Source organism: Salvelinus fontinalis, chromosome 40 (genome assembly GCF_029448725.1).
Source record: "Salvelinus fontinalis isolate EN_2023a chromosome 40, ASM2944872v1, whole genome shotgun sequence".
NCBI lineage: Eukaryota > Metazoa > Chordata > Actinopteri > Salmoniformes > Salmonidae > Salvelinus > Salvelinus fontinalis.
The window spans coordinates 29,056,396-29,077,736 of NC_074704.1; the positions used below are offsets into that span (position 1 = coordinate 29,056,396).

The 21,341-nt window shown below is 41.8% G+C and overlaps 1 protein-coding gene across 3 annotated transcripts in view; it reads left to right on the top strand.

The window, feature by feature from the left end:
* The window catches only part of LOC129839348 (spectrin beta chain, non-erythrocytic 1), a 118,511-nt gene that overhangs the window by 6,359 nt on the left and 90,811 nt on the right, over nucleotides 1–21,341 (top strand). For all 3 annotated transcript variants that reach the window (XM_055906724.1, XM_055906725.1, XM_055906722.1), the window contains exon 2: nucleotides 17,091–17,306. In XM_055906724.1, the coding sequence (XP_055762699.1) occupies nucleotides 17,156–17,306 (151 nt within the window). In that variant the 5' untranslated portion in view covers nucleotides 17,091–17,155. The remainder of the gene's footprint in view (nucleotides 1–17,090; nucleotides 17,307–21,341) is intronic.

The window sequence follows — 21,341 nt, forward strand, 5'->3', positions numbered from 1 at the left end:
ACATTACTTTTCCCACATTTTGTTATCTACACACAATACCTCATAATGACAAAGCGAAAACAGGTTTTTAGAAAGTGAATCGATGTACACTACCGTTCAAAAGTTTGGGGTCACTTAGAAATGTCCTGGTTTTTGAATGAAAAGCTAATTCTTTGTCCATCAATGTCAACGGTGGGTGTAGCTGGTGCATAGAAGTCAGGCGCAGGAGAGCAGAGATGAGTGGACAAAGCACTTTACTGAGGCAATCATTATAACAGAACGCAACCGCGTCACATAAACAAATGCCCAAAGAACAAGTGAGGCAGCACAAAGTACCACAACCATGTACAAAGTACCGGCTGCCACAAAACACGGGTAATAAAACAGAACCCGGCGGAAGCGTGCCAACCTGACAATAAACAATTACACATACAGACATGGGGGGAACAGAGGGTTAAATACACGACAACTAATGAGGGAAATGAAAAACCAGGTGTGTGGGAAAACAAAATGTAAAATGAAAGGTGGATCGGCGATGGCTAGAAGACTGGTGACGTCAACCGCCGAACGGCACCCGAACAAGGAGAGGAACCGACTTCGGCCGGAAGTCGTCACAATTAAAATAACATCAAATTGATCAGAAATACAGTGTAGACATTGTTAATGTTGTAAATGACTATTGTAGCTGGAAACAGTTGATCGATTTTTTTAAAAATGGAATATCTACATAGGCGTACAGAGGCCCATTATCAGCAACCATCACTCCTGTGTTTCAATGGCACGTTGTGTTAGCTAATCCAAGTTTATAATTTTAAAAGGTTAATTGACCTTCTAGGCAGAGTTGCAAAGAGAAATACATATCTCAGACTGGCCAATAAAAATAAAAGATTAAGATGGACAAAAGAACACAGACACTGGACAGGGAAACTGCCTAGAAGGCCAGCATCCCGGAGTCGCCTCTTCACTGTTGATGTTGAGACTGGTGTTTTGCGGGTATTATTTAATAAAGCTGCCAGTTGAGGATTTGTGAGGCGTCTGTTTCTCAAACTAGACACTCTAATGTACTTGTCCTCTTGCTCAGTTGTGCACCGGGGCCTCACACTCCTCTTTCTATTCTGGTGAGTGCCAGTTTGCACTGTCCTGTGAAGGGAGTAGTACACAGCGTTGTATGAGATTTTCAGTTTCTTGGCAATTTCTTGCATGAAATAGCCTTAATTTCTCTGACCAACAAGAGACTGATGAGTTTCAGAAGAAAGGTCTTTGTTTCTGGCCATTTTGAGCCTGTAATCGAATCCGCAAATGCTGACGCTCCAGATACTCAACTAGTCTAAAGAAGGCCAGGTTTATTGCTTCTTGACGCAGACAACAGTTTTCAGCTGTGCTAACATAATTGCAAAAGGGTTTTTTAATGATCAATTAGCACTTTTAAAATGATAAACTTGGATTAGCTAACACAATGTGCCATTGGAACACAGGAGTGAAGGTTACTGATAATGGGCCTCTGTACGCCTATGTAGATATTCCATTAAAAAATCAGCTGTTTCCAGCTAAAATAGTCATTTACAACATTAACAATGTCTACACTGTATTTCTGATCAATTTGGTGTTATTTTAATGGACAAAAAATGTGCATTTCTTTCAAAAACAAGGACATTTCTAAGTGACCCCAAACTTTTGAACGGTAGTGTATGTATTTATGTCTACGGGAGAAACCTGTGGGATTGGGGATTGCCAGTTTGTCTTTTTTTCAGGCTTGACTCAAGCATGTCTTCTAACCCCGTAGTGAGGTACCTGCCCCAGGTCAAACCGCTTTTCAGTTGTATAAACACATGATACTTATACACAGCCTTGTTAGCGTGAATGTTTGGATCGCAAGTTATTAATCTGTTTTTCTTGGGAAGACGTCAGACACACAGGCATGGTTGTGAGGATCTGGGGCTGGTTACATAAACATATATAGCCCTACAATTTTGACTAAGACAAACAGGTAGTCACTTATAGAACTTAGATGCTTCATTCCACCTGTTGCATAAAGTTGTCATGGGTCGCGTTCAGATTGAAATGGTCTACCCTCCAAATACATATTTACCATATTGTTTTTCTATGGGGGTTGACGGACAACGGAAACGACTGCCGGCTAGTTAGATTTTTTTAAATGTAGGTCAGAACTTTAAATGAGGTTGTTCTAACTTATAGATAGATGCTTAATTCATTTTTCATGTATTTGTTCAAGTCCCTTAGATATTCGTTGGCAAATTTTCATGAAGACATGCAAACAAGAATAGTTGGAGGAAAACACACAAAGGTTAAATGAAATGCATTGTATCCTCACTTTCCAGCTTATTAAGTAAGTAAGCCTTGTCTGAGCCAGAACAGCCCATAGGCGCAGGAGCCTACCTACTGTTTCTGCAGCATGATGCAGCTTGATGTACAAATACACCTGCTGGACAGGATGCTAGTCTGTCGCAGGGCCTTAGCCCCAATCCATCTCCTTAAAGGGATAGTTCACACACATAAGATTTTATCTTCATCCCCAGGAGTCAGATGAACTTGTGGATACCGTTTTTATGTATCTGCGTCCAGTATGAAAGAAGTTAGAGAGAGTTTGCTAGTTGTTCCTGTAGACTTTCCCAGTCATTGTACTAATGCTAGTTAGCAATTGAGCAAATGTTAGTTAGCAACTTCCATCAAACTGCACGCAGATACGTACACCTCATTGCCAAAATCACAAACTACCCCTCTAATGCTGAGTGCCGAGCAGAAAGGCATTAGGTCCCATGTTTAGTCTTTGGTATGACTCGACCAGGGATTGAACCCCCAAACAATCTTGATGCGGACAATCTAACCCAAGGTTTCCCAAATTCAGTTCTCAGGACCCCCAGGGGTGCCCTTTTTTCTTTTCTTCCCCCTAGCACTACACAGATGATTCAATTAATCATCAAGCTTTGTTCATTTGTATCAGCTGTGTAGTGTTAGGGCAAAACCAAAAAAACGTGCACCCCTTTGGGTCCCGAGGACCGAGTTTAGGAAACGCTGCTCCTCTAACTAGAGTTGGTAATCATATACTTTTTTTTGGTATAGTTTTCCTTTTCCCGGCGTTTCTCTTGACCCAAAATCAATTTTAACCCACGCAATTTGGTGTACCGTTTGTCACTCCTTTGCATTCCACACGTTACCTCTCTACCGCTGCTTTCTCCGCGTGCTCTATTTGTTTCTACTTGAGGGCTATTGCATGAAATTAGATTAGATTAGAGTTGGTCAAATCTAGTCATGGCCAAAAGTTTTGAGAATGACACAAATATTAATTTCCACAAAGTTTGCTGCTTCAGTGTCTTTAGATATTTTTGTCAGATGTTACTATGGAATACTGAATAACTGAAGTATAATTACAAGCATTTCATAAGTGTCAAAGGCTTTTATTGACAATTACATGAAGTTGATGCAAAGAGTCAATGTTTGCAACGTTGACCCATCTTTTTCATGCTGTCAATTATCTTCTGGGCCACATCCTGACTGATGGCAGCCCATTCTTGCATAATCAATGCTTGGAGTTTGTCAGAATTTGTGGGTTTTTGTTTGTCCACCCACATCTTGAGGATTGACCACAAGTTCTCAATGGAATAAAGGTCTGGGAAGATTTCTGGCCATGGACCCAAAATATCGATGTTTTGTTTCCCGAGCCACTTAGTTATCACTTTTGCCTTATGGCAAGGTGCTCCATCATGCTGGAAAAGGCATTGTTTGTCACCAAACTGTTCCTGGATGGTTGGGAGAAGTTGCTCTCAGAGGATGTGTTGATGAGGATGTGATTCTTTATTCATGGATGTTCTAAGGCAAAATTATGAGTGAGCCCACACCCTTGGCTGAGAAGCAACCCCACACATGAATGGTCTCAGGATGCTTTACTGTTGGCATGACACAGGACTGATGGTAGTGCTCACCTTGTCTTCTCTGGGCAAGCTTTTTTCCGGATGCCCCAAACAATCGGAAAGGGGATTCATCAGAGAAAATGACTTTACCCCAGTCCTCAGCAGTCCAACCCCTGTACCTTTTGCAGAAGATCAGTCTGTCCCTGATGTTTTTCTTGGAGAGAAGTGGCTTCTTTGCTGCCCATCTTGACACCAGGCCATCCTCCAAAAGTCTTTGCCTCACTGTGCGTGCAGATGCACTCACACCTGCCTCCTGAGCAAGCTCTGTACTGGTGGTGCCCCGATCCCGCAGCTGAATCAAATTTAGGAGATGGTCCTGGCGCTTGCTGGACTTTATTGGGCGCCTTGAAGCTTTCTTCACAACAATTGAACCAATCTCCTTGAAGTTCTTGATGATCCAATAGATGGTTGATTTAGGTGCAATCTTACTGGCAGCAATATCCTTGCCTGTGAAGCCCTTTTTGTGCAAAGCAATGATGATGGCACGTGTTTCCTTGCAGGTAACCATGGTTGACAGAGGAAGAACAATGATTCCAAGCACCACCCTCCTTTTGAAGCTTCCAGTCTGTTATTCGAACTCAATCAGCATGACAGAGTGATCTCCAGCCTTGTTCTTGTCAATACTCACACCTGTGTTAACGAGAGAATCACTGACATGATGTCAGCTGGTCCTTTTGTGGCAGGGCTGAAATGCAGTGGAAATGTTTTTTGGGGATTCAGTTCATTTGCATGGTAAAGACGGACTTTGCAATTAATTGCAATTCATCTGATCACTCTTCATAACATTCTGGAGTATATGCAATTTGCCATCATACAAACTGAGGCAGCAGACTTTGTGAAAATGTATATTTGTGCCATTCTTAAAACTTTTGGCCATGACTGTAGTTTGGGACCCCAATCCAGTTTGGGACCAGATTATATCATTTGTGTGTAATTTGTGACAATGTATACTTATCACCTAATCAAAGTATTGATAACAAACCAACGTTATCAGCCATCTGTTTCTGGCCCTAGCCTTAGACCTCTCTCTGGAATGTGGCTATCACCTCCTCTGGCCAATAATACAACCCAGAGGAAGGAGGTGGTGATGCTCCCTCCCTGGTCTCTTCCCACACCACTATCTGATCCCACTGGCTCTCTACTCTTAGAGGCATGGTAAATCTTGTTTAATTCCAGTGGCTGATAAGGATATCATTGGTTACACCCAGGAGTGTTTTCTTTTTGAAGTAAATATTTGATCTTTTTTTTTCTTTTAATTTAATGGGAAATTTACTTATGTGGTTAATACTTTATTTGGCAGTTGTATTTCAGCTAGTATTTACATCACATGAACTGAAAAGTAATAATTTGGCCATTATTAGATAATTACCATTTTAACAGTTAATTTGTATGTAAATATTAATAACAAGTCATCAATAAATAAAGCACAACCCATTACATTTTTTCGTTAGTGAGATGCAGTGCATTCAAAAAGTATTCAGACACCTTCACTTTTTCCACATTTTGTTAAGTTACAGCCTTGAAGCACCTTTGGCAGCGATTACAGCTTCAAGTCTTCTTGGGTATGACTCTACACCTGTATTTGGGGAGTTTCTCACATTCTTCTCTGCAGATCCTCTAAAGCTCTGTCAGGTTGGATGTGGAGCATTACTGCACAGCTGTTTTCAGGTCTCTCCAGAGATGTTTGATCAAGTTCAAGTCCGGACTCTGGCTGAGCCACTCAAGGACATTCAGAAACTTGTCCCGAAGCCACTCCTGCATTGTCTTGGCTGTGTGCTTAGGGTCGTTGTCCTGTTGAAAGGTGAACCTTTGCCCCAGTCTGAGGTCCTGAGCACTCTGGAGCAGGTTTTCATCAAGGATATCTTTGTACTTTAATCCGTTCATCTTTCCCCTTGATCCTGACTTGTCTCCTAGTCCCTGCCGCTGAAAAACCACCATGCTTCACCGTAGGGATGGTATTGGCCAGGGGATGAGCGGTGCCTGGTTTCCTCCAGATGTGATGCTTGGCATTCAGGCCAAAGAGTTCAATCTTGGTTTCATCAGACCAGAGAATCTTGTTTCTCATGGTCTGAGAGTCCTTTAGGTGCCTTTTACATTTACAATTACATTCAAGTCATTTAGCAGACGCTCTTATCCAGTGCGACTTACAAATTGGAAAGTTCATACATATTCATCCTGGTCCCCCCATGGGAATTGAACCCTGGTCCCCCGTGGGAATTGAACCCACAACCCTGGCGTTGCAAGCGCCATGCTCTACCAACTGAGCCACACGGGACTGATGAACTCCAAGCAGGCTGTTATGTGCCTTTTACTGAGGAGTGGCTTTTGTCTGGCCACTCTACCATAATGGCCTGATTGGTGCAGGTTCTGCCATCTCCACAAAGGCACTCTGGAGCTCTGTCCGAGTGACCATCGGGTTCTTGGTAACCTCCCTGAGCAAGTCCCTTGTCCCCCAGTTGCTCAGTTTGGCCAGGTGGCCAGCTCTAGGAAGAGTCTTTGTGATTCCAAACTTTTTCCATTTAAGGATGATGGAGGCCACTGTGTTCTTGGGGACCTTCAATGCTGCAGAAATGTTTTGGTACCCTTCCCCAGATCTATGACTCGACACAATCCTGTCTCGGAGCTTTATGGACAATTCCTTCGACCTCATGGCTTGATATTTGCTCTGACATGCACTGTCAACGGTGGGACTTTATATAGACAATTGTGTGTCTTTCTAAATCATGTCCAATCAATTGAATTTACCACAGGTGGACTCTAATCAAGTTGTAGCAAATATGGCCCACAGGCCTGCAAACCCATTCAGTCTGGCCCATGGGAGATTTGAGTGAGGATTTTTGGAGGTGGGGGAATTACACTGCTCAAAAAAATAAAGGGAACACTTAAACAACACAATGTAACTCCAAGTCAATCACACTTCTGTGAAATCAAACTGTCCACTTAGGAAGCAACACTGATTGACAATAAATTTCACATGCTGTTGTGGAAATGGAATAGACAAAAGGTGGAAATTATAGGCAATTAGTAAGACACCCCCAAAAAAGGAATGGTTCTGCAGGTGGTGACCACAGACCACTTCTCAGTTCCTATGCTTCCTGGCTGATGTTTTGGTCACTTTTGAATGCTGGCGGTGCTTTCACTCTAGTGGTAGCATGAGACGGAGTCTACAACCCACACAAGTGGCTCAGGTAGTGCAGTTCATCCAGGATGGCACATCAATGCGAGCTGTGGCAAAAAGGTTTGCTGTGTCTGTCAGCGTAGTGTCCAGAGCATGGAGGCGCTACCAGGAGACAGGCCAGTACATCAGGAGACGTGGAGGAGGCCGTAGGAGGGCAACAACCCAGCAGCAGGACCGCTACCTCCGCCTTTGTGCAAGGAGGTGCACTGCCAGAGCCCTGCAAAATGACCTCCAGCAGGCCACAAATGTGCAAAATTACTAATTGCCTATAATTTCCACCTTTTGTCTATTCCATTTGCACAACAGCATGTGAAATTTATTGTCAACCAGTGTTGCTTCCTAAGTGGACAGTTTGATATCACAGAAGTGTGATTGACTTGGAGTTACATTGTGTTGTTTAAGTGTTCCCTTTATTTTTTTGAGCAGTGTATTATTTTGGGACTCCAGGCCACATTTGAACTTCTAAAACTAGTTAGAAATTATGTAGAAATTATAATGGACCTATATATTTTCAAATAACTGCCCTTTTTCTGTCCCGCAAATTTTTTTACCCTTTACCGATGTGGCCCTTCCTCATGGCTACCCATGTATTTCCATGGAAATATAAAGTTGATTTGGAAAGTAATAAATATATTTTTAAAAGCATTCATGATTTGCGTAAATGTAATATACTAACTCTTACTCTTGCTAAAAATATGAAATGGTATTACATTTGGTGAAGAGAACATTATGACTTGTTTAGGACTCGAAACTCAAAGTTTAGGACATGAGACTTGACTTATGAGGACATATTAGGACATGAGACTTGACTCATGAGGACATATTAGGACATGAGACTTGACTCAAAGTTTGCGGACGACACTACAGTGGTAGGCTTGATTACCAACAACGACGAGACGGCCTACAGGGAGGAGGTGAGGGCCCTCGGAGTGTGGTGTCAGGAAAATAACCTCACACTCAACGTCAACAAAACAAAGGAGATGATTGTGGACTTCAGGAAACAGCAGAGGGAGCACCCCCCTGTCCACATCGACGGGACAGTAGTGGAGAGGATAGTAAGTTAAGTTCCTCAGCGTACATCACGGACAAACTGAATTGGTCCACCCACACCGACAGCGTTGTGAAGAAGGCGCAGCAGCGCCTCTTCAACCTCAGGAGGCTGAAGAAAAGCACTCGCAAACTTCTACAGATGCACAAACGAGAGCATCCTGTCGGGCTGTATCACCGCCTGGTACGGCAACTGCTCCGCCCACAACCGTAAGGCTCTCCAGAGGGTAGTGAGGTCTGCACAACGCATCACTGGGGGCAAACTACCTGCCCTCCAGGACACCTACACCACCCGATGTCACAGGAAGGCCATAAAGATCATAAAGGACAACAACCACCCGAGCCACTGCCTGTTCACCACGCTATCATCCAGAAGGCGAGGTCAGTACAGGTGCACCAAAGCAGGGACCGAGAGACTGAAAAGCAGCTTCTAACTCAAGGCCATCAGACTGTTAAACAGCCACCACTAACATCGAGTGGCTGCTGCCAACAGAGAGGGCTTCCAAAAGTCCAGTGTCAGCCTTGATCTTTTAGAAGGTCACTTCAGCTACACCCTGCAAGGTCCATAAAGCCTTCCTCTAGCATCGCCCTCCAGTGGCAGAGATACAGTACATGGAGGGCGATGCAGACATTGCTGTTACTGTACGTCATCATGATGTTTCAGTCCCAGTTTTAATGTATATACTGTAGTCTCACATTGTCTTGGTGTAAGAGACTTTTAAAAGTATACCGTCTTTCCGTTAGTTAAGTGTTGTTGCCTTGATCTAGGCCTACAGTAGGATATATGATTGTAATGATGGGCATATGATGCACAAAGAATGACAATAGTAATACTGTGGCTACTAGTCTCACTCTCCACATGAATTGGTTAGTTTTCATAGACTTCAATCAATTTGATTGAAATTCTTTTTTAACTGTGCCTCGTTTTGGCACAAATCTACACAATTTATAAACAATCGAGTTTCAAATCCTACTCTGAGCAATTTTATCTCTTACGGCACATATGCAGTAGAATATAAATGAGTGCCTTCTGTAGGGCCTTGTTCTATGTGTGTCATGCTAAAAAGCTGTAGCACTGCTGAAGCAAGCACTTGCGCTAACACACATTCCATGCATGTGTGTCCAGTTAGTAGGAGACCCTCACAAAATATAATTGCCTGGTATGCTAGTGATGCATTACAAAAAACAAGTCATACAGTAATATGGTCAGCTGCAAACTACATGCCTTGGATAGCATACATGTTTGAATGCACAAAGACTGAGTGGCATGATGTCTCTGCTGTCGCATTAAACAGAGGTAGTGAAGGGGGGCTTAACAATAGATGCAATCCGTATCCATAGCACCAATATGCGATGCGAGGTGTAGAGCAGCGTCTGTGTGGGTGTGTGGAGACACAAAATCAGATTTGTTGTGTGTGTGTTTGGGAAGGGGAGGTGTGACGTAACAAGGATTGTCTGGTACCTTTATACATTGCAAAAGGGGGAACGTGTACATATTGTATGCTCTTGTAGAATGTCCTGCTTGCAAAGTAACTCATGTGTTTTGTGATTGCCATGTGGATTTTAAACATGCTGTCACATCTGCTCCTGCTCCTCCCCTCCGGCATACGATGTCGCCAGAGTACTAACCACCGGTCCTGGGATTCATCATTACGCACACCTGGCACTCATCGTTACGTGCACCTGTGAATCATTATCATAATTATGATCATTATGATTCACACCTGGACTCCATTACCTTCATCATTTCACACCTGGACTCCATCTCTTCATCATATCCTCCCCTTTATATGTCACTCTCCCATGTTCACTCACCAGCTGGTATTGTTCTTGTGTATCGGTGTACTGCCTTATGTTAGTGTCGTTGTTTTATTAAAACGTTTCACCTGCTTCCGACTCACCGCCCCATCATTACTCATGCATACCCTCAGCTTAGCACTAGTTTAGAAACACGCAGCAATGTCATGGTGAGTGATGCCAGACGGTTGCTATATCAGGAAAGTATGGCCATCATTCCCCTCTTGTCCAGACAGCTTTACATGACGGACATTGTGAAGAGTAGATGGTAAACGATAGCTTCAGACTGAACGGGTCCACACAACCGCAAACTGTTAGATAGCACAAAGGTTGCTGGGTGTATAGCACTCCATGGTGATTTGCCAAGCTAGTATCCAAGCTGTTGCAATTTCTGCTATTGCTCAGAGTGAGGGGGTGGAAGCAGTCTAGTTTCATAGACTAGACGTAACACAGTAAATGTAAATCCGGGACACTCAAATAGTTTGGAATGGTTACAAAAGACAGAAGGTTACTTAAGGCAAAACCAAAAGTAGGGTGGTTGGTCGAGATGGATGAGTGGGTGTATATAACGTGAACCAACCCAAATGTTGCATGTTCAAATCTAATCAAGGACAACTTTAGCATGTTAGCTAATTAGCAACTTTTCTAGCTACTTTTTTAGCTACTTTGCAACTACTTAGCATGTTAGCTTACCCTAACCCTAACCTTAAAACCATTTAATCCCCTACAGTCGATGTCCGTGCCCCTTCAAAAATCTAATTAGCATAATTTAAAAATTCCCCACCAAAATCCTTCTGTTTAAAGTAGAGATATCTGTTTTTTTGCGTGAGCAAAAAAGGATAGGATTAACCTTAACCTTAATCCCTAACTCCTAGCCTAGATAACGTTAGCCGCCTAGCTAACGTTAGCCGCAACAAATTGGAATTCATTTACATATCATAACTTTAGCAAATTCGTAACATATATTGTACAAATTGCAATTAGTAACATATTGTACGAATTGCCATTCATAACATATTGTACGAATTGCCATTCATAACATATCATACGAATTGTTATTCATAACATATCATACGGAATGGATGATGGACATCCACAAATTAATACATACCATATGAAACGTAACATATCATTGGAGTATCCCGGATTTGTATTTACTGGATTTACATACCATCTGAATAGGGTGTGAATATCATGATACTTTTTCTTAGGGGAGGAGGAAGGTGGGACATTCAGATTCTGAATATACCCCATATCCGCAGTATTTGGAATGTATGTAAATAGGATGTATCCCATCAATGGAGGTGCAATGTAACTGGCATGTATCTTTTGTAGCCTGCTCTCATTCTGTGAAGTAAACATGATGAAAATGAACGAACGTAAGCCTCACTATCTGTAAAGAATAAATAGAAGAAAACATTTTTGGGTTGATATTCCATGATTGCACCATCTCTGATCAATGTGGATCTCAGTTCCATAGTTGGTGAAATTATGGCTGTGAGTGAAATATCATTATATTTATAGTTTAGTCATTTAGCAGATGCTCTTATCCAGAGCGACTTACAGGAGCAATTATGGTTTAGTTCCTGACTAAATGTTACATTTGACAGATTTTTCACTTAGTTGGCTTGGGGATTACAAACCAGCGACCTTTCGTTTACCGGACCTAAGTTCTTAACCGCTGAACTTAAACGCTCAATGAGGTGAAATGTTCACGCTGTTGCTCATAGAAATGCGATGTGTAGAGATGACATTATTCACCTATCCTGAACAAACCCTAGATTTAGTGGGATGAGAGAAAGGATGGCTACCCACTGGGCACAGACGTCATTTCAACGCCTCTTTTTGATTTACATTTGGTTGAGTTGTCAACTAATGTGAATTTAACGTGAAATCAACAAAACATGTCACCATGTCATTGGATTTAAAGTTGGGTGAAAACCCCCCCCGAAATTCCCTTACGTTGATGACTTTTTGCAAATCCAATCAGTTTTCCACGTTGATTCAACGGCATCACTTTGATATTTTTTAAATGACGTGGAAACGTTGGTTCAACCAGTTTTTGCCAAGTGGGTAGTTTCATGTTATTCCTCTCTGAAATTAGCAGATGGAAAGGTTTATAGCGAATTTTACGCAATATTGAGGGCAGGGAGTACATGTTGACTTGCAGGAAAGATCAGTACACACACCAAGGAATTTAAGAAACCCATTCAGTATTTGGCATAAGAACACACTGCAAATAATAACATTTTAACCACATAATTCAAATTCTTAAGGGATTTCTTACAAGGAAAGAACAGATTAATCTACTAGCTGACCCCATACAGTCTGACCTGACCTGAAGAATGACCTTTGACCTAAACTCACCCAGCAAAAAGTATACCTGTATCGTAAAATGAACAATGCATCAGTTCTGCATTTGATATTTGCCATACTTTCGGTTTGACGGAAGTTTGTTTTTATATCTTAATTTTTACACAGGGTTAGGGAGTGTTTTGAGGGCTCATGTTACAAGTTCCATTAGAGAACCAGTATTAGCTCTTCTTTCCTTTCAGGACAATAAACAAATGCCATTTGTAGAGCTCCATACCAACCCATATCTCCTCCTCCATTTCCTCGAGGGCTGATATCTCCTCTTACATACAGTAAATGTTAAGACCACTAATACATAATTGCTAATCAACCTTTCGCTGAATCCTAGGACTTCTTATGATGAACAAAATGTATCTCACCTTGAATCATTCCATTAAAACAGAACATTTATTTTGTATTAAGAATATGGATGGGGGCCACCCGAGGGGCGCACTACAGACCCGGGATCGATCCCAGGCTGTGTTACAGCCGGCCATGACTGGGAAACCCATGAGGCGGCGCACAATTGGCACAGGATGTCCTTGTCTCATCGCGCTCTAGTGAGTCCTTGTGGCAGGCCGGGCGCCTGCAAGCTGACTTCAGTCGCCAGCTGCACGGTGTTTCCTCTGACACATTGGTGTGGCTGGCTACCGGGTTAAGCGAGCAATGTGTCAAGAAGCAGTACGGCTTGGCAGGGTCATGTTTCGGAGGACGCATGGCTCTCGACCTTCGCTTCTCCGGAGTTCGTACAGTAGTTGCAGCGACGGGACAAGACTGTAACTACCAATTGGAGGAAAAAGGGATAAAAGCACAAAAACAATTAAAGAATATGGATGGAAATGTTTTATTAAAGAAGACCTAAAAGATCAATACAGTGCAGTTGAGCAGAAGTATTATCAATGATTGCCTTAAAGCAATATTATGCAAGTAATTTGCATAATTTTAGCCAGTAGTTTTGAATGTAGTGATCAATGTGCCAAAACGGGTCCCTGAAGATTGTCCACAATTGTGTTCTACCTCATCTATGTCATCTACAGTACCTCATCTACCTCATATATGTTATGTCCTGCATTAAAAACAATGTGTATGATATGTTGCGAATTCCAATTCGTATAATATGCTACGAATTTGTAAGCGCTTAAGATCCCGGACTACATCTTTTAAAATTATTTGCATTTTTTTTTACAAAACAAAGATTGAGAACTTGAGAATTGTAATGTTTAGATAACTGGTCAAATATAGACATGGGCTGTGTTGTTAACCAGCTAATGAAATTGGCTGAGTTGAATACTCTTTGGCAGTCCTAGGCGTAGGTTATCATTTTTCGTCATGAATCTTGTTCTGTAGGCAGCTCTGCAGAGTCATCACTAGCTGGAACATCCACAAAGTCATAAAATCTGATTTTAAACCTAACCCTAACCGTAACCACACTGCTAATGCCTAACCTTAACCTTAAATGAAGACCAAAAAGCTCCTTTTAGTTTTCATGAATAGTTACAATATTGCCAATTTTAACTTTGCAGCTGGCCTATCTAGCGGAAATCGCTCAGTTCTGCCTCCAAGACAAGACTCATGACAGACAATAAACGTCAACCTGCGTCCTAGGTGCGTCACAAACTTCACTCTATTCCCTTTATAGTGCATTACTTTTGACCAGGGCCCATAGGGCACTTAATATGTAATATGCAAAAGGGTACCATTTGGGACTCATCCCTAGTCAGGGGAGGGATAGAGGGGAATACACAACGTATCAGACGAGGAGGAAACGGCTGAGGCAATCTATAGACAACTATTAATGTTTACAGGAAGAGGAGAGCCCTTTGGTTGCAGTTTTTGCTGATGATAAGCACTTAGCCCTGTCTGTGGCGAAGTGGGTAAAAGGCAGCTGTAGTCACTGTGGAGGCCTCTGGTTAGGGAAACAAAGTACGGCTGCTTCCATCAAATCAAATCAACTGTAGGAGCTGTGATGATGATGATGGTGTTGATGATAATAATGATGCTCTCCGTCTCTCTTTCTTTTGTTCTTTATTATTCTTTATTCTAGGGTGAGGCCTATTTTCAAAAGCATCGGATGGGAGTATTATTTGTTTATTTATTATATACAGTAGCAGTCAAAAGTTTGGATACACATACTCATTCGAGAGTTTCTTTATTTTTACTATTTTCTACATTGTAGAATAATAGTGAAGACATCACAACCATGAAATAACACAAATGGAATCATGTAGTAACCCAAAAAGTGTTAAACAAATCAAAATATATTTTATATTCTTCAAAGTAGCCATCCTTGCCTTGATGACAGCTTTGCACGCTCTTGGTATTCTCTCAACCAGCTTCATGAGGTAGTCACCTGGAACGCATTTCAATTAACAGGTGTGCCTTGTTAAAAGTTAATTTGTGGAATTTATTTCCTTAATGCGTTTGAGCCAATCAGTTGTGTTGTGACAAGGTAGGGGTGGTATACAGAAGATAGCCCTATTTGGTAAAAGACCAAGTCCATATTAAGGCAAGAGCAGCTCAAATAAGCAAAGAGAAACGACAGTCCATCATTACTTTAAAACATGAAGGTCAGTCAATCCGGAAAATATCAAGAACTTTTAAAGTTTCTTCAAGTGCAGTCGCAGAAACCATCAAGCGCTATGATGAAACTGGTTCCCATGAGGACCGTCACAGGAAAGGAAGACCCAGAGTTACCTCTGCTGCAGAGGATAAGTTCATTTGAGTTAACTGCACCTCAGATTGTAGCCCAAATAAATGCTTCACAGAGATCAAATAACAGACACATCTCAACATCAACAGTTCAGAGGAGACTGCGTGAATCAGGCCTTCATGGTCGAATTGTTCCAAATAAAGCCACTACTAAAGCACACCAATAAAAAGAAGAGACTTGCTTGGGCCAAGAAACACGAGCAATGAACATTTGAACGGTGGAAATCTGTCCTTTGGTCTAATGAGTCCAAATGTGAGATTTTTGGTTCCAACCGCCGTGCCTTCGTGAGACGCAGAGTAGGTAAACGGATGATCTCCACATGTGTAGTTCCCACCGTGAAGCATGTTGGAGGAGGTGTGATGGTGTGGGGGTGCTTTTCTGGTGACACTGTCAGTGATTTTTTTTAGAATTCAAGGCACAGCATGGCTACCACTACATTCTGCAGTGATACTCCATCCCATCTGGTTTGCGCTTAGTGGGACTATCATTTGTTTTTCAACAGGAGAATGACCCAACAAACCTCCAGGCTGAGTAAGGGCTATTTGACCAAGAAGGAGAGTGATGGGGTGCTGCATCAGATGACCTGGCCTCCACAATCACCCGACCTCAACCCAATTGAGATGGTTTGGGATGAGTTAGACTGCTGAGTGAAGAAAAAGCAGCCAACAAGTGCTCAGAATATGTGGGAACTCCTTCAAGACTGTTGGAAAAGCATTCCAGGTGAAGCTGGTTGAGAGAATTCCAAGGGAAGCACACTCAACAATAGAGGACTGCAAAGCTCGGAGAGGGAAAATACCTGTGGAAGAGTAAGGTTTTTGGGGAGTTTGATATACCAATATCTTGCTTTGTCAAACAGCAGTTCCTCTCCTTGTCACTATTCATTTTATTTTATTTTATTTTTATTTTACCGTTATTTTACCAGGTAAGTTGACTGAGAACACGTTCTCATTTGCAGCAACGACCTGGGGAATAGTTACAGGGGAGAGGAGGGGGATGAATGAGCCAATTGTAAACTAATGATTAATGATGACTAACATGATACCATCTGGTGTCAATACATTTATTTTAAAAAAAGAGCTCAGGACTTTCAGGGTAGCTATTTTTAAAAATGGAAATATAATATTTTGAATCTAATGCTGCCATCAACTTTATATATATCACAGAAGACTGAAATATAACAAAACTGTTTGACATAGAAACACAGAATTTTCGTTGTTTCATTTTTATTCTCTTTATTAATGATGAAATTGTGAAAAATATGAATAACTTTCCACCCATGACGCCAAAGAGTGTGCTTTTGCTCATTGACTGCAGGAAAGGGCTAGCCTGATGGATTGTGGTATATTTGATAGAAAACATTCTGGTAGAAGTGAGTCTTGGGTTTTACCAGAAGATGGCACTGTGTGTCTTGATTAGTTTTGTCCTTAGGCATCAGCAACACATTGTTGGCTAATTCACTTTGAGTGGGGTAACACTGTTGTGTCCATTTCACTCTAATGTCATTTCTATTATGAAAAAATGTGTCTGTCATTCAATTTCTCACTTTTCACAATTTTTCTCACTTTTCACAAATCTAATTGTGTTAAATCCTTGACATATTTGGAAAATGTGATTAAACCAAGAGATAGACATTGTGTCCTATTGCTCCATTTGTTTACCTATGAACCATGTTTAGGCAACTAACCGAGAGTACAGCGTGATAAATCAGGCTGAGATCTTACTCAAAATATCCCCATAGTTCTGCCCTTATACAATGGTCATCTTTTCTGCAGTCATGCTGCACAGACGATCAGATCTCACAACCACATTAATATGATACAGCAATATTTTGAGATGCACAGCATGACAGCATATTGACGACTTGGAACGCCATCTACAATATGTAATTCCACTGCTGGGAGAAGTTCACCCCAGGTACAGAACTAGAATCAGCTTCCCCTCCCACAACCCTAACCACAAACCATTAGAGGGGAATATGCTAAACTGACCAAAGATCAGCATCTCGGGGCAACTTCATTCTACACCTAATACAGCCCTGTTCTGCTAACTGAATGTGGCGTGTATGTGAACATGTCTCTCTCTGTCTCTGTGATTGCAGGGCTTCATCAGAAGCCACTGATGAGGAAGTGTAATCGGTGAAAAGGTCCAAGGTGAAAGGTCAGGATGACGACAGTAGCCGCGGAATATGAACACATGGAGATCACGCAGCAGTACAGTAGCGGCGACACGGCCAACAACCGCTGGGATGACGAGTGGGATAATGAGAACAGCTCGGCTCGCCTGTTCGAGCGCTCGCGCATCAAGGCCCTGGCAGGTGAGTGAGGCAGAGAGGAGAGAGTGTGTCAGGATAACCCCTGTTGTTTGCATTGCATTCACTTAACCTCATAGAATAGCAATGGTCGTATGATGATGTACACCTGGACTTCGGTTCAAATACTATTCAAAATACTGTAGCTGTGCTTGCCTGATGCAATGAAACCAATAAAAATTATCCCAAAAGTGCAAACCCCACCCACCTGGCACTCCAGGCAGGCAAAGCAAACGCTCAAAGTAGATGTTTGCAGACGGATACAGGAAGATATGGAAGAAACCTCTTTGAAACTGCTCGGAAACCACATCATTAATTTGTATATAGATCAATGTGTGTTGAGAAATTAAACTTAGAAAATAAGAAGTGATCATTTGGTGCACATTTGTAAGCAATTATTGTTGGCGGTAATAGTAGAATGGTTGTGACTTTCTATCATTGAGCTGTTTTAAATGAGAGATTATGTACAAAATCCCCATGGCAAAGTCACCTATGCTTACTGGAACAGAGAGAGTTTCAATAGGTAAATGCCTGCACAGAACCAGCCCTGCAATTAAGCAAAGTGTTTTGACAAGAGAGAAAAAATGATCAAAAATAGAAATGAGAAAGTGTTCCTTGGTTTCTCTTCTTTCTGGCCCGGAGACCACAAGCTGTTTACAGAACTCGAAAAATAAAAGCCCTCTGCATTCCGATGAGCATCCTGCTTCTCACATGATTGTGTTTTCCTGCATTCCTGCCCAGCAGAGCATACGCCTCTCCCCCACCTCCACTTGCTACAGTCAAGAGTGTCTTCAATGGCTACATGAACACCTACCTACTAGACTGGTCTTTCTGCTATTAAACTTTGTTCTGCAATAAAACTTTGTAAAATGAGAATGAAGTCAACGGGAAAAGGAATTCAAAACATTTGATTGAAGAGGGCCCGCTTGATGTTTACAGCAATGGTGTTACTATTGCATCTGAGAATCATCTCACACCATATGACTCAAACAGGAAGTGACATCATTACATTCCCAGTGGCTTGGTAACTCTGTAACCCCCCCACACGAGCAGCCAACATACTCTGTTAAAGTTGCGATATGCAGAAATCGCGCCGACATTTCCTGGTTGCTAAAACTAATAGTTCACCTGATTTCAGTTTATGTGACAAAATAAGCTAGTATAGTGTAGAGTCATTGTGCCTTCTAAACCACTGTAAATTATATTTCCCATAACCAAAAATATTGTTGTTTCAGCTGTTTGAAGCTGGTGTACAAAACCGAAAGTAAAAGATGCAAAAACAAAACTTAAGAACAGAAAGCATAGAAATAGTGCACATAGAACAGATCTACCGCTTCTTAGACTTGTTTTCAAGTAGAATGATCAATCAATAACTCACATTTCTATGTCAATTTGGTCAGGTGGCCAAAAATGTTACATATTGCCACTTTAATGTGTACCATCTGGTTCAGGATCAGGCCCCCTGACAATGAATGGCAGGTCGTCTCATTCGTTTCAGGGTTGCCAGATTGAGTTGTATTATTTTAATTCCTTCAGGTGGATCACCAGATTAAAGAATGCTGGCTATGACCTCTTACAGGTGTAGCTGAATTGCAAAGACATCACCTTTTCCTTCACGTACTGACGTGGGGTGGCATTTTTTTATTTCTTGACAACCCAGCCGCATGGCCATGAGAGAGATACAGTACAATGCTCATCTTACAAAGATGTAGTTGTAAGTAAGGTTTAATATTTTCCAGAGATTCTACCAATTTTCCATCCTGAGAAAATTGCAAGAAATTTCTGTTCCAACCGGAAGTGCTATTTAAAAGCATAGGAAAATCTGGCACTGTAAATGGAGAAATATACACATGAATCTAAAGTGTTCTTTTTGTATTTGTTGCAATTTAATCCATTTAAAATCATGTCAAAGTCACAACACTATTTTGTTGTAGCTTAGTTTTAAGGTAGCCTAGGCCTATGAAGCACTGGCCGACTGGTAAAATATTATGAGGTTTAGTGAAAATTACATTCGTTTTAGCCTACCTTTGACTGAAAGATGTCAGACAGCTTGTTGACTCTTTTCTCTCCCCTTGCACCTGCTATCGGGGGAATTTGGGAAGGTTGTGGCTGTTTATACTTCATGATAAGACACTTATTGTGGTGACTGTCACAGGCAACATCAGATTCTCCGCTAAACAAACAGGCCTAGGCTAGTGGAGATTCAGCACAATGAATAGCGCAGTGGGTCACTTGTCTGCGAATCTGACCAGTAGCCAACCGTGCGCCCGCTTTTGTTAACGTAACGTTGTGATTTTTTTTTTTGCAAATGTTTATTTTCTCAAGTGCTTTTGTGGTCATAGTGTATCAGCCGTTTTGTGATTAGCAACAGTTCATATTTGAGCCTCTGCCAGTGCCACACATTAGTGGAGATTTAAATGTGAGAGGGAGATTGAGATTGGACGTTGTCTACGTCGAGAGGTCGCTTGTAGGCTGCACATATAGTAGGCAATTCAATTTATAGAAGCCATGTAGCTTAAGAGATGTTTTCTATTGGGGACTTGAGTAGGCCTAAATATGGTTGGGTGCTAGTGTTGTGATGACTGGTCTAATGTACGAATGGATCCAGAGAGTTGGTTATGTCGCACCTGCATATTTTGTATTTTTGCATTTCGGCTAATTTACCATTCTTTCTCGGCATATCCTCTCTTCAGTTGTCATACGTTCTTGGGGAGGATAGACTATGGCCATCTTTTTTAACGCTGATCTATATAGCCTGTAGACCTACTTGCTGTTTGCAATGGAGTGGTTGGAGAACGCGTCGCACGCAGCGAATTTATGGCGACTTTGTGTAAGTAAATAGGCCTACGGTACGCTACGACAGCACACACACAAACACACATACACACACACACACTGAACGTTGATGATTGATCATGCCGAGAAGGCCGCACAGAAAACACGTTTAGGCATTGCATGCCATTTAACAGTTCCATTTCACGTCACACTGTTCATATAAATCATTTATTGTAATTGAATAACCGTGGCACACATTGTTATGTTGCCACCACGTTGTCCCAAGACGTTGATGATGGCACGGTGTATGATGATATTTCTGCCACGGCCCCTTGTTTTTGCAAGGTTGAAACCTGCCTCGTCCACATATATTAGCTCATGATGCACTGCATCTGCTTCTAGCTCCATGACTCTCTGAAAGAAAGAAGACAACACAATGTAGCACAGTAGGAAGAGGCAGGGATCAGTCAATATGATGTAGCACCATACACTTCCAGATCCAGTACCAATGATAAGATAGTGTAAAGAGACTCACGCTGACGTTTTGGAATATGGTGTTATCTGCCATTATGTGGTCCTGCAGTTCTCTGCGTCTGATGCAGTTATTTTCAATGATCATGTTTACAATGTGGGGCCCCTGCTCTCGGGTGAATAGTCAACCTCTTCAACCAGATACTGGTTTTCTTGCAGTTCTGTAAAAACATTTGAATGTTTTTAGTGATAGATCCTTCTCATTTGGCAAGTACAGTACATATTACTGTACCAGTAAGACAACAGCACTTACAGTTACTTACCGGTTGTCATTTTGAAATATCCAACAACAACAGTATAGCGGCTCAGATTTGGTTGAACTCATTGCCCATTCTCCCTCATGCTCATCCCATGGCATCCCTCATACCCATCCCATGGTTGACAACATGGTCAACTACAGTCGCTCTGATTTCATCAGTTATTATGTTCCTGACTCCTCTTCCTCTTCCCCATCCTATTTCAACTCTTCCTTCTCCTCCTCCTCTTACTTCTTCACCTCTTCGTCCTCCTCTAGTTCTCACCCCTCTTAGTCTTTGTCCAATATTGGACTCCATTGTTGTCCAAACCAAATGTTTACCTGTGGTCTATTTATAGTGCTCAAGCTCTGATTTGTAAGTGAACTCATTATCTGAAAGTGTTTCCACATGTCAATGTGGAAAGGCAATTGGCAAAATAGTGTAGCAATGTAGACACCAATGTTTACAGTTTTGCTAGAAGTTGTTTATTAAATTACAA